Source organism: Orcinus orca, chromosome 3 (assembly GCF_937001465.1).
Source record: "Orcinus orca chromosome 3, mOrcOrc1.1, whole genome shotgun sequence".
NCBI lineage: Eukaryota > Metazoa > Chordata > Mammalia > Artiodactyla > Delphinidae > Orcinus > Orcinus orca.
The window spans coordinates 124313712-124327577 of record NC_064561.1 but is presented as its reverse complement, the minus strand read 5'-3'; the positions used below and the strand labels follow the sequence as shown (position 1 = coordinate 124327577).

General features: G+C 38.2%; 1 protein-coding gene across 2 annotated transcripts in view; it reads right to left on the bottom strand.

Moving 5' to 3' along the window:
• Positions 1–375: 375 nt before the first annotated feature.
• The window catches only part of WDR41 (WD repeat domain 41), a 61966-nt gene continuing 48475 nt past the window's right edge, over positions 376–13866 (bottom strand). For both annotated transcript variants that reach the window (XM_049707755.1, XM_033430057.2), the window contains exons 9-13: positions 8769–8953; positions 5552–5673; positions 4630–4718; positions 3536–3669; positions 376–662 (exon numbers count right to left, since the gene is read on the bottom strand). In XM_049707755.1, coding sequence (XP_049563712.1) covers positions 510–662; positions 3536–3669; positions 4630–4718; positions 5552–5673; positions 8769–8953 — 683 coding nt within the window. In that variant the 3' untranslated portion in view covers positions 376–509. The remainder of the gene's footprint in view (positions 663–3535; positions 3670–4629; positions 4719–5551; positions 5674–8768; positions 8954–13866) is intronic.

Below are 13866 nucleotides of genomic sequence, written 5' to 3'. Positions count from 1 at the left end.
CCTTTTGATGAATAAAAATTTAATTAGAGGCAATATAGTTACATTAGAGAGAGTGAGAGGTTCCAAGTACTCTTCTCCTCATTAAACATAAACTCATATAATTTCTGGTGTAGAGTTTTTTCAAAGCATAAAAAATTTATCTCTGTGAGGACACTGTGGTATAATTTAATTCTGCTTCAACAGGTATATGTGATGAACTCTGAAAACTTCACTTTCTGAAAATTCACTGCTGAAATTAGACCCATTCCTTCAATGGTTTCAGGTAACTGTTATGTGAAAAGTCAAATGAAAAACTTGTGCTATATTCTTTGGTGAAAGTACTAATACCTGAGAAGCAACTTGTTGCTGGTTTGCAGCCCCAGAAAAAAGAATTCAAACAATTGGAATTTTATGGAGTAACAAGAAAAAAAAATTACAAAATTTAAGTGATTAATATGGTAATGGTTTTCAGAGTATTACCCCTATATTTGCTGTTCAAGGTTCATGCACAGGTGTTCAAATTCCTTAAACTAGACAGCAAGATATAAGTCACCATTCTCCTCTAATTTTTGAAATAACTTTAAGCTGCGCAATCCAGATTCTCGTTCTCCATTTTTCCACAAAATAATGAGATGATCAGCAGAACATGTCACTAGTCCATGATCTTCAAAGTACAGAAACATCTGTAAAAAAAAATTTTAATTACTGATTATAGGAACTTCAAGGAGAAGAGGCTAATACTAACTAGATTAAGACAGGTGCTTGTTAAAATGTGTACCTTGGAGACTTCTTTGGATCTGACCGTAAAACTCCGTATCTTTCATGAGAAATGTTATTTTTTAAGTGTGAGTGATAATCACATACAAATATACAAATGCTAGACTAGTAAATACTACTCAACTACAGAACTATAAATAACAGCTATTTTTGTAAAGTACATGAAGTCCCAAAGTATCGTCTAAATTTTACCATTATCTAATTCCTCAAGTATTGGTTTTAAGATTTTTGTCAGAAGTCCCAACAAACCTGCTTTACTTAATCATTTTTACTGGCCTTCTTATTTATGCAAAAATGGCCACCAATAAAATGTCTGAATTCCAAATTCTCCAAGAGAAACAATGGCTTTAGCTCTCTATATAAAGAGACATAATCAATCCTTAAGCATTTACTGAGTGTCATCTATATGCTTATAGTCCCTACCCTTAAAAAGGTTCTAATTCAGTTGTGAAAACCAAATCATAGTTGAAACAATAAGGGTACCAATTAAAGATGATGTAATCAGGTACTAAATAGCATAGTTCAGGCTATGATTTGCCACAGAAATGCAGAAAAAGGAGGCATACATCAATAATGAATGAAGTTGTCAGAAAAAGCTTCAAAAACATAAAACTCTCCAAATAAAAGGAAGGTCATGCCCAGTGAAGGAACAGGCTGGAAGGTAAGAATAGGAAAATGGAATGTTGATGAGAAGGCAGCATGCATCCTATGGAGTAGAGGAGATAAATGAAAAGGATGAGCTCTTTGAGGGAAAGAGTGAAATATAGGAGAGAAATAGGATGCAAGTTTTCTAAGACATAACTCATACATTTCTGAAGATAGCAGGAGAAGGGCTCAGCTGATGATGTAGGAGTGAGGGGTGGAGACCTAGCAGAGCAAAACTCCTCAGGAGATGGAAAAGTTAGTTAGAATTCAATAAATACAGGTAGATAGGACTAGGCTTAGAGAGTAAGGATCAAAAGAAAAAAGGAATGAGAAAATTCAAGAAAGAGCCAAGATTTTTTTAAAAAGTAATTAAATGTCAACACTTCCACTCAGGAAAATTTCTAAGAATTGAACACTTCCATACAATGACAAATGTGCCACACCATTTAAAAACCTTTAATAGGTTCCTACTATTTAAAACATAAAGTCCAGGGACTTCCCTGGTGGTGCAGTGGTTAAGAATCCACCTGCCAATGCAGGGGACACAGGCTCGAGCCCTGGTCCGAGAAGATACCACATGCCGTAGAGCAACTAAGCCTGTGCGCCACAACTACTGAAGCCCACACGCCTAGAGCCTGTGCTCCACAACGAGAAGCCACCGCAACGCACCGCATCGAAGAGTAGCCCCTGCTCGCCGCAACTAGAGAAAGCCCGTGTGCAAAGACCCAACACAGCCAAAATAAATACATAAACTTTTTGTGTATGTACGTATGAATTTTTTTAAAAAGTCCAAACTCCTTAGCCTTACATTCAGTAATCTGACCCCAAACTACTTTCCCAGCTTTATCTCCTACTGTGTCCATTCATTGGAACACAGTCCTCCAGCCTAGCCAACCTGCTCCTTGCCACCAAGTAGATTCTATCTTTGCCCTCCTGTCTACCACATTCCATCTGCACAACTCCCAAAGTTAAAAAACAAAATGAAAACAACTGGGCTACCTGGCAGAGGAAGGCAAAAATGAGTAAGATGTAAGTACCCAAAATCAGGGAGCTTATGGTCGTAAGACTATCTTAATCCTACCTAAGCATCAAGGTTCAGCGCATATCCAGGACCATAATATTTTTATATTATATCTCTTTGTAAACGCCAATGTCTAGTGTAGTGCCTGAAATACAGGAAATGCTAATAACAAGTGTTGTGCTGTTGCTTCTAAGTATAAATGCACTTTCAAATGAAAAACAATTTGTTCCTCCCTGGCTATGAAACAGGGAAGAACAATTTAAGAAACTCATGGGGCTTCCCTGGTGATCGAGTGGTTAGGACTCCATGCTCCCAGTGCAGGGGGCCTGCAGCACGCGGGAACTAGATCCCGCATACTGCAACTAGGAGCCCGTATGCCACAACAAAGATCCCGCATGCCGCAACTAAGACCAGCACAGAGGGAGGGAGGGAGGGAGGGAGGGAGGGAGGGAAGGGGGAAGGGAGGGGGACTTAGGGCTCTGCTTATACTGTTACCAGTTCCAATCATTTCTTTACCTCGACTGGTCTTATTCCTTCTTCATTACAGGCAATAATGCCTATAGTAAATATTAAAGTATTTGAATATATTTATAACAAGTTAGAACTTTATGCATCCTATAATTCTCAACTATTATTTTCATATATGCACAATGACAGTCAAGACACTGGGTTTTACTAACGCTAACAAATTATTATCCTCCAAAGGGAGGTAAAAACAGTACTGTTCATGAATTTGATAAACTTCCCTGGAATTAGATTCTATAAGGCTTTACCTCTACATACATAAACACAACCCTCCATGTACCCTCTATTTACTACTGTTACATATTCAACATTATTCACACCATCCTTATTGTCAGCTATCTACATCTCATAAGTAATAGTAATTAAGCGATTTTTTAGAAGCAAGACATCCCTTCTTCAAATCATTTCTCTGTAAAGAGAGATCCTAATGGCACATACTATATAACCTATCCCATTCCATGTTTAGATTCCACAAAAACCTACAGATAAGAGAAAGTTTAGGTCTTTATGAGACCAAATGAAAGAAGAGCAGTGAGATGCAAAAAGCAGGAATTCCCTGGACATTTATATGCCTATTAAAAATAATACCTCCACAGATGATGAGTGTCCAATTAAATCGCCAATAAGCTCTAGTGAACATGAAGTGGCATTTTCTTGTTGTTTTTTAACAGGGTGGCTGGCTTGTTTATTTACTCTTCCAAATCCCCACATGTTAAAAAAACCTAGAAAAACACAGCCATTTCAGTCATTTTCGAAATTACTGTGCTCTTTTCTTATAATAATAATCTAAGATCAGAAAAACAAAACTTAAATGCAAAAAGTGTTCCCCACTTATTTTAATCAAGGGCTTAGTGAGCAGATGGTACCAGGTACTACACTAGGGTTTTTTAAATATGTTACTTTGTTTCCTCTTAGCTACCCAGGTTTGTTGCTCATCTCTTTTTATTGTCCCTACTCACGCACTGGTGAAGGTGTGTTAACGTGAGGAAAAGGCAATGGGAATCAAAGAGGAGAGAAATGAAAGGCCTGAATGGCAATGAGGTGGGGCGGGGGTGGGGGAGGTCACAACTCAGATTTATCAATAAAGGGTAGGCAAAAAGCAACATAGGGATGTCCCAGAGCAATGCCCTATGACTTCAAATAACCAGAAGAAATTCCAGGGGTACCAGCATCTGATTTCTTATGCAAAGGCTGCTAACTAACAGGGATTTTGTTTTTCAAATCAAACACCTGAAAATCAAAGAGTTCATGAGATGATATAAATACAAAAATGTTTATAAATAAATTGAGTTCTATGTTAATGATAATGCTTTAAGGCTGAAAGAACTTTGACACCTGATGATACAAATTCTGTCTGTATACCAGACATAATTACAGACAATATAAATGAGTAAATAGTTCATTAGGCCATTTAGTCAGTCAGATTACCAGGAATAATAGTTTCCCCTCAAAACAAAAAAATCCTAGTTGACTTGAACTGAAATAAACAGGTAGTTCTACAGTAAAGCAATATTTAAATGTGAATCCTAGATCCCAATTACCAAATGCTTCATGTAAACATCTGATGCTTATTTGGAGCACACTGTATATTATTTTGTGGTTACATACCACTGCCTTTCTTCTGTCTTGCATATGAGGAAAAAAAAAAAAGCAAGACTACCTTTTTGAGAAAAGATACTCACCTGTTGGTACAGGTTCAGCTGCAAGCTGCTGTTTTTCTCGTAACTCCCAAATGCGTACACTTCCATCTTCTGAGCATGAGATTAACTGCCTGTCAGAAGAGAAAATCAGTGATAAAAAGAGCACCATGGAAGGCCTATGCTAAATTTGCAGTGAAAGAAATCAGTGGAGCCCGCAACTGCTTTTATTCAGCTCTTGGCAGGAGCCAATAAAAATCACAATTTATCAATATGGCTTTACAATGCAAAGTAAAAGCACTCCTCAAGAAAGGCACACATTATACTGTTACATTGGTTCAAATGTTATAAATATGTATCATTTCCATTTTTAAAAATGCATTCAGGAAACAGGTTACGAATTACAGTTTCACAATATCCTGAGAAGTCTCATTCCTTCCTCTCACGGTATCTCTTCTCAGGGCGCCTCTCACTCTAAAAGTATCCTGCATAGAAAATAATTCTATTTCCTTCATATAATTCATCCCTAGAAACTCAACAGCCAAATCTACCCTGAGGGGAAAGCCCTCAGTTGGCAGCCTTAGCCAACAGGAGACTACCATTTAATTGAAGCCGTAATCAAACACCACCACCAAAAAGGTGGGTTTGTGGAAAATATAAAAAGAAAAATTAGTACACAGTCAGTGCCCAAAAGTCTTTTATCTTTTAAAATAAATACCGAATTTTAAATTATCTCTTCTTATAATGAAATTCAATGTAATTCATTTGAACCTTGCTTCTTGTAAATTTCATAATATAATGCCACCAACTCTTCTGTTAAGATAGCCATGGGGTAGTCTCCATTTCCAAAAGAACATAACAGGTCAAGCCACGGAGCCAGGTGACTTTGCCCCTTGAAAAATTACACTGGTGGCCCTGGGAACTATGCATTTCTTTCACCTGTTACAGAACTGACGGAAACTTGTACCTGTTTGGAAGTTTGGCAACGTGCAGGACATTGGAGTCATGTGCAGTTTTCTGGCAGGCAATCACACGCTTCATTTGAAGGTTATAGACGTATAAACCCCTTCCAACTGCAACAAATACATTCTGGCGGGGGGAGAGGGGGGAAGTTCAGTAATGGGCATAAAACTAGTACTTACCACTACTTGGTGTAATAGATTTCCAGGCCTGGTGTGAGATCAGAAAGCCATTGTTACCTTCCCTATTCCTAGCCTTCAGCCCAAATTATTGTACTGCCCTCTGAAATCCAAAAATATCAAAGCACAAAGGAAAGCTCAGCATTTAGAAGGTGGAAGGACACAACTGCTAATACAGAGAAAGCGTTGTATATTATACCCCACAGCATCGCTTTCTTCCTCGTTGAAATGTGACAGAGAAAGGAGCTGTGGCTGACAGACTGGCCTGCAGTGGAGGTGGAGCTGCTGAGGTACAACCTAGGTTTTCATCCACATAATACTATATCCTTGGGAAAACTACTTAGCTTCTTTTGCCTGAAAAATGTGAGCAAAATTACTTGCACTCCACATCTTAAGCATCACAAGACCTATAAAGGATACAAAAAAGCATATGCTATAGTGGCATATATACAGTGGCTTCACAAAAACATTTTTCCAAATGTAGTATTAGAAACACCTTTTTACTAAAGCAGCTTTAATCTTTTGAAAGTACTTTCACCAATACTTACCTTACTTCAACCTCACAACATCTCATTAATGCAGGAAAAGCTATTTTCCAGAATAATAAGTCAAAATAAAAGATTAATATCACACAAAAATTAAGACGTGAGAGTTTGATATTAGAATCCAGGTCATGTTACTCCAGTCCCTTACTCTTGCCTCATACCATACCACCTAGCTTCCAAAATTATTTTGCAAGTCACTAGACTTCTGGTAGCTCTTGTCTTAGAATCATTCATTCTTACTCAGTTGGTATGCCAGTAGAAAGACCTTTCAAAACTCCTTTTTTTTTGCCTACCTGTTCTCACCAAAGAATACTTCTCATGCAGCCTCAAAGGCTACAACGCCAACTCAGACCTACAGCATCTCGACCAAAACATGCCCCCCAAGGCTTACCAGAGTTTAAATCTGGAATGATCCCCTTGACCCTCAGGATTGGTATTCTGCATGTAGCAATGCAAGCTGAAGACCAGTGCCATGAGCATTAATGAGAACAGCTAGCCAACTTGCTAAAATCTAGCGTCCTGGGTGACATTCAATGCAGAGAAACCTCAGAAACTAGTTATATGGACCAGGAAATCTGTGCAGAGTTTAAATGATTTATCCAAAGTCACAAAGAAAATTATCAACACAACTAGAGAATTAATAAGCTTTGGGGCAGCCTTTACTCAACAGAATCACTCTATCAACCACTTGTCATCAACAATGAATGGCCCCCCTGCAGAAAGAAAAAAACTCCGATAAAACAAAGAAAATTAGGGAAAAGTGAATGCTTTATTAATGCTTTATTAAGCATTTATAGCAGTTAATAACACCAATCGAAAATTTTAAGATTAAAGACTACAAAATGCAAAACTTTAAACACTTTTACAAAAGTGAGAAAAAGGTATCAAATTAAAAATATATATGGGGCTTCCCTGGTGTCGCAGTGGTTGGGAGTCCACCTGCCGATGCGGGGAACACGGGTTCGTGCCCCGGTCCAGGAAGATCCCACGTGCTGCGGAGCGGCTGGGCCCGTGAGCCATGGCCACTGAGCCTGCGCGTCCGGAGCCTGTGCTCCGCGACGGGAGAGGCCACAGCAGTGAGAGGCCCGCGTACCGCAAAAAAATAAAAAAAAAAAAATATATATATATATATGGACTTCCCTGGTGGCACAGTGGTTAAGAATCTGCCTGCCAATACAGGGGACACAGGTTCGATCCCTGGTCAGGGAAGATCCCACATGCCGCGGAGCAACTAAGCCCGTGCGCCACAACTGATGAGCCTGCACTCCGGAGCAGGCTGAGCCACAGCAACTGAGCCCGCACGCCTGGAGCCCGTGCTCGGCAACAAGAGAAGCCACCGCGATGAGAAGCCCGCGCACCACAACTGAAGAGTAGCCCCTGCTCGCCGCAACTAGAGAAAAGCCTGCACGCAACAAGAAGACCCAAAACAGCCAAAACTAAATAAATAATTTTTTAAAAAAGAAAGATAAAAATATATATACATATAAAATTTTTAGGGCTACAACTCTTAGAGATAGTTTCCATCTTTTCTGAGACTACTGTCTTCTATCATATTTACTTTTTTTAAAAAAAATAAAATTGGGATATAAAGAAACTTAATCTTTAGGTATAACAGTGTTCTTTAACCTATTCTTACCCTACTCTGTTTTAGTTTTGTTTTGTTTTTAAGGTAAGAGAGGTGCAAAGAAAGCCAAAACAAAAACAAAAAAACAGACCATGCTCTCCCCATCCAGAACACTATTACTGAATTTTTAAATAAAAATAACAAAACACATACAATTAGAAGATTTAAACAGTACAGGAAGGCACAAAATAAAGTGAGGTAAAAGCCTCCTCTAACCCCTCTCCTCAAAGTTTATAACTCAAACATTTCTTGTGATTATATTTAGAAAAGGAACCCCCATTTTAAACATATTTTCTGAGCCCCTGAAGCTAAAAGAAGAGATGTTCAGATCAGAGCCAAGATTCAGAAATCCATTGGTACTAATCTACTACTGCAAAAAAGGATGTAAAGTGCTTCAAGAGCATCACTGCCAAGGCCTAAAGGATTGAAGTCAATAATTCTCACACAATCATCTTGCCCCATGATGCCAGCAGACTAAAAGAAAGGCATTCCTGAAATTTTTAATTTCCTTTACTGCTCCAGGAAATGCACCAGAATCTTCAAAAGGATTCTTTCTCAAAGTGTTTCTTAGAACAATTTTAAGCATTATCCTCAAATCCTGTGGGAATATTTAATCCAACTCAAAATTTCAATAGGGTTTTTAAATCTGTGGCCATTTAATCACTTCCTTGCCTCAAAGATAAGAGCTAAGATTAAAATTCTTTTTTAAAGCAAGTGATGCAACCTTTGAAAAATATCAAAACATTTTAGAGCACAACGTGAACACACGGAATGATAACTTTCTATAGGATCATGAGATTAAATTTTTAAAATTAGAAACGGTTTATTAAAAGAGACAAGATTATAGATATTTTTCTCAATTTTGTTTTTTTTTACCTCTTCATCCCATGTGAAATGATGAATAGAAACGTCATTTGGCTTTTGACAGAGTTTTATTTCTTGCTGAGTGTCCAGCTGTGGAGATGGGTCCCAGAAGTTGCGTTCACAGGCCTGCACAGTCCAGTCCAGGATATCCCAGATGATGAGCTCTCCAACATGGGAGCCAGTTACAAAACTCAAATCTAGGCAGAGTTCATAGATGTCTCATTATTGACCATTTACCTAAGCTAAACATAAAAATGAATGAACTGCCTAGTAGTATTGCTCTATAAAATCACAATGTTTAGAACAGTGAGGTAACTAGACAAGCCAAACAGGAAGATTATCAGAAATAGACTCAAGCTTACTTAGAAATTTAGTATGTGATAATGATTGCATTTCAATTCAGCGAAGAAAGAAATACCTCATGCTGGACTATTTGGTTAAGTATTTGGGGAATAAAAACAAAAGAACCTTACCTTGGATCATACACAGTGAAGAGAAGCTACACTTCTGTTTCTCCTTTACTCCCACACTCACCACATGCCTGACACCAGATGCGTGGGGTTTTCCCACACCAGGCAATTCTGCGACACCAGCTGAGTGTCCCTACAATTCAACTCAACTTTGACACTGTCTACCTGGAGATAGTGTCAGATCCCCCAAGTTAAGGACTCAGTCCTGCAAGACTTCTCCCACTTCAGATACTAACTGCAAATCCAGGTTGTTACCTGTGTTTCTGACCAACTGGCTATAAATCGAAGAGTCCCACATCCCCTCATCAGGTTCAGTTAATTTGCTAGAATGGCTCACAGAACTCAGGAAAAGTTTACTTACTTTATTATACAAGGATATGATAAAGGATACAGATGAACATCCAGATGGAGGAGATGCACAGGGCAAGGTATGTGGGAAGGATCGCAGAGCACGCATGCCCTCTCTGAGCATGCTGCTCTCCCAGCACCTCCACGTGTTTGGCAACTCAGAAGCTCTCTGAACCCCGTACAGTTGGGATTTTTATGGAAACTTCATCACATAGGCATGATCGATGACTAACTTCACGTCCAGCCCCTCTCCCCTCTCTGGAGAATTGCCGCGGGGGCGCGTGGCCAGTGGCCAAAAATTCTAAGCTTCTAATAATGGCTTGGTCTTTCTGGTGACCAGCCCCCATCCAGGAGCCCATCAAGAAAGAGTAGCCTCATTAGAACAAAAGACACTCCTATCACCCAGGAAATTCCAAGGAGCTCTGTCAGGAAATATTAGACCAAATATTAGAACAAAAGATGTTCCTTGTGCTCTTATCTCTTGGGCAATTACAAGAGTTTTAAGGAACTCTGTGCCAGGAACTGGGGGCAACGACCAATATATATATTTTCTGTTATTTCACATATACCAAAATAAGTTTCAAACAGATTAAAACATTAAAGGTATTTAAAGAACTGAGGAAAATAAAGGTGAATGTTTTATGAATATGGAGTGCTAAAAGGCTTCTCAAGGAGACAGAGTGGAGGCTGGGGAAAGAGATATGAATAAACACCTGCTTAGCACAAAATCATACTTTTTTTTTTAAAGATTTTTTTGATGTGGACCATTTTTTAAGTTTTTATTGAATTTGTTACAAAATTGCTTCTGTTTTATGTTTTGGTTTTTTGGCCTCAAGGCATGTGGGTGGGATCTTAATCTCCCTGACCAGGGATCAAACCCACACCCCTTGCATTGGAAAGGGAAGTCTTAACCACTGGACCGCCAGGGAAGTCCCCCCAAATCATACATTTAAATGACAAAACTCTGGGAAAAGTCTGCAATTTAGATGTCGAAATAGGTTGATTATACTTGATACATAAGCACTTCTTAGAAATCACTAAGAACAAGATAAGCACTCCAGCAGAAAAATGGGCAAAGGACCTGAACTGGCAAAACAAGAAATACAAATGGCCAGTAAACATGTGAAAAGACGTTCAATTCCCTAATAATCAAAGACATCTAAAAGCAATGAGATACTATTTACTGACTTGCAAATCGGGAAAGATTATAAAACACGAAAGCACCCGATGCCGGCAAAAGCATAAGGAATCAGCACACTCACGTACTATTCATGCCCTAGTATAAACTGGTGTAATCTTTGCAATCCTTGGTAATATACATCAAAACCTTAAAAAGTTGTAAACCCGGATCTAACAATTCCACTTCTAGGAATTTATCCTGAGGAAAGTACATAAAAGACATGTGACAAGGCTGTTACACATAGTATTAAAAATCTAAAGGTATCCTAAAACATCCAACTGGGGATCGAATAAATAAATAACATCCACGAAATGAAATAGTTATGCTGTTATTGAAAACTAAGTTGTAAAAGTATGTTATATTAATACAGAAATATATTCATGACATACTGTTACAAAAAGCACACCATATGTATACACATATACATACATATATACACCCAGAAAAACACTTAGAAGGATATGAACCTGTACTTAATGCTGTATGGTAGGATGATTTTCATTTTCATTTTTACATTTTTATGTTTCTGTTTCCTCATATGTATTATTTGCACAATAACAAGTTTTTAAAACCTTTAATAAAAATGAAATTAGTGGGCCAACTAAGACAGTTGACAAATTATACATTTAATAGAAAATGTACAACTGCTGAGACTAAAAACTATCTTAAAGAAATGCAATTTATTTTAATTCCTTTATATTTAGGAGGAACAGAACAATGCACTGTGAGTCTAGAAACTCTAGTTTTAATTTTGGCTCTGCCTGTTACTAGCCATGTGGTTGGTCTTCAGAAAATCATTTAATCTTTTTCTATCTTGGATTTCTCAGGCATTAAATGAAGATGATTGTAAAAATCAAATTAAATAATGTGTAGCCATTTTAAAAAGACATCAAATGTTATCTTTGAGTCCCTGGTATTATTTTGAGCCCCTGGTATTATTCCATATTAATGGTATTAAAACATCCAGTTACTTGTAATTTAGGAATACATGGATGAGTAATTATGATTTAATTATCCCATTTATCAAATAAACCAGCAGGACAGAAATCTCTAATAACTAGATGAACAATCTCATAGAAATAAAGAATTACCAGCAATCATACAGGTAAATATTATTTTGTCTTGGTTCCAAGTCCAATTTCTATATAGTTTATTAACAGACTCTATAGAATTCTCTCTGTGAAGAATTAAGTTCATTTCTCATCTGTGGAGAGAAACAGGCTCCTAGTTCTAATAGTGGGAACGTTAAGACAGTAGTAATCTTTCCATGACCTTCTTTTCCATCCCTTTCCCTCCTCTTTCCAATCTCACTCAAACTACAAAAGAACCAGAGACGGTAACAAGTGAAGATCCTTCTAGATTCCAATTCTGCATGCGTCATTATAATAGAGTTAACCTACTGAGACCACACAGCTGCCTGCTCTGATCTCCTCCAAGTGTCTGTAATTCATCTTTGTAATAGCAAAGTACCTGAGCCCAGTTAGAATTTTTCACTAAAAATAAAATGCTGGCACTGACCCGAGTCAGTATAGTTTGCTATGTAAATTATCCCAAACTAGTCATTCAAAATGTTTCACACCAAACAACCTCGATGTGTTTTATATATAGGGATGGATTTTCATCCTATGCAATTATCAAAAGTCACTTAGTATGAAAATCTCACCTGATACCTGTCTACCCATCCCTCAGAAGTACTAATACTTTGTGACTACCATACCATGCTGTCAGTACAAAACAAGAAAAGGAATAAAATAAAGAAGCAGCACCCAGAGCCTTTTGCCAGAAGAGATAAGCAAGGTTATCTTGTATGTCTGTCTTAGAAAATCTCTGCACAGGCATTCAGACCTCACTGGCAAACCTGGTATTCATTATCCACATTTGTAGGAGTTCTCTGTTGTACCATTCTAAGGTTGCCCTAGGGCCACCTCAATGAAAATGCACTTTTCCTGTGAGTTATAAACCCAGTAACTGGCCACATCTTTCATTGGTAATTGGTGGGGATAAAGAAGCAGGGCTGAAAGTGGAACTGGGACTTGTACAACATAATCATTTCAGGATTGCCAAAACCTGCAGCATGGCAGACGCGTCTATATACGAGGTAAGACTGTCACAATATCATTCTCAAATTTTACCAGACTACTTGTCCATATGTGATTCTTAAATATGCTTTTGGCTTACTTATAGTCTGTAGTGTAATTTTATAATCATGGAATTTATAAACTAAAAAGCACTAGGGGTTTTCTGTAATTTTTATTAACAATTTTTTTTTTTGCTTTAGCTTTCCATTTTCCTTCCCTTAAAAAGCTGGCAAAGAAATACTTGAAGAAAGCTTTCTTGGTTAAACTGTTATAAGCTTCTCTGTACATCACACAGCAAAAGAAGTGCCATGAGGTTAAGGCTACCTCAGGAACATCCCATCACCTTCATTAAGGAAACATGCCAGGTCCTGGTACCAATGCTTCACTTCTAAAATGGGACAACTAGGCATGACCACTGTAATGGCCAAAACACTGCTGTGCTTTTCTCAACAGCTTTAGGGCCTTGGAGCTTCTCTGGCTCAGTGTCAGAGGGACTTCCAAATAAGAACCTGCCTTTTGTGCTGCCATCATGGCTAGAAGAAAAGGAGCCCCCAGAGAAAAATAAAGTGGTGCTCCTGATATTATTATTTCTAATAATATAGTCGTCAGAAAGACTTGCAGCTGGGTTGAACAAGCAAATGGCTATTGGAGAGGAAAATTTTGGAACTGGAAGGGACATTCTCACTGATGTATCTGAAAATGTGACTGAACAGCATACAAACGGAGACTACACTTAGTGCTGTCTGTTCCCCTTTCCCTCTGCCTCATGTTTCTACAAAGTATTGCTCAAAAACAGCCAACCCAGATCTCAGATCAGGGGGTGCAGTCCAGTCCCCTTACAACATCATATTCATGGCATCCTTACAGGACCCTCTTATAGTGTCCTCCAGACTATCAAACTGAAGCCACCCAGGAGTCCTCCCATCTGACCTCAGAACACAGATCACCCAGGAAAGCTCTGATGATATAAGGTGTCACTTTATTTGAAAGTGAAGTAGCTAAATCCCAGGATTTGTGGTTTGTGATCCTATCCT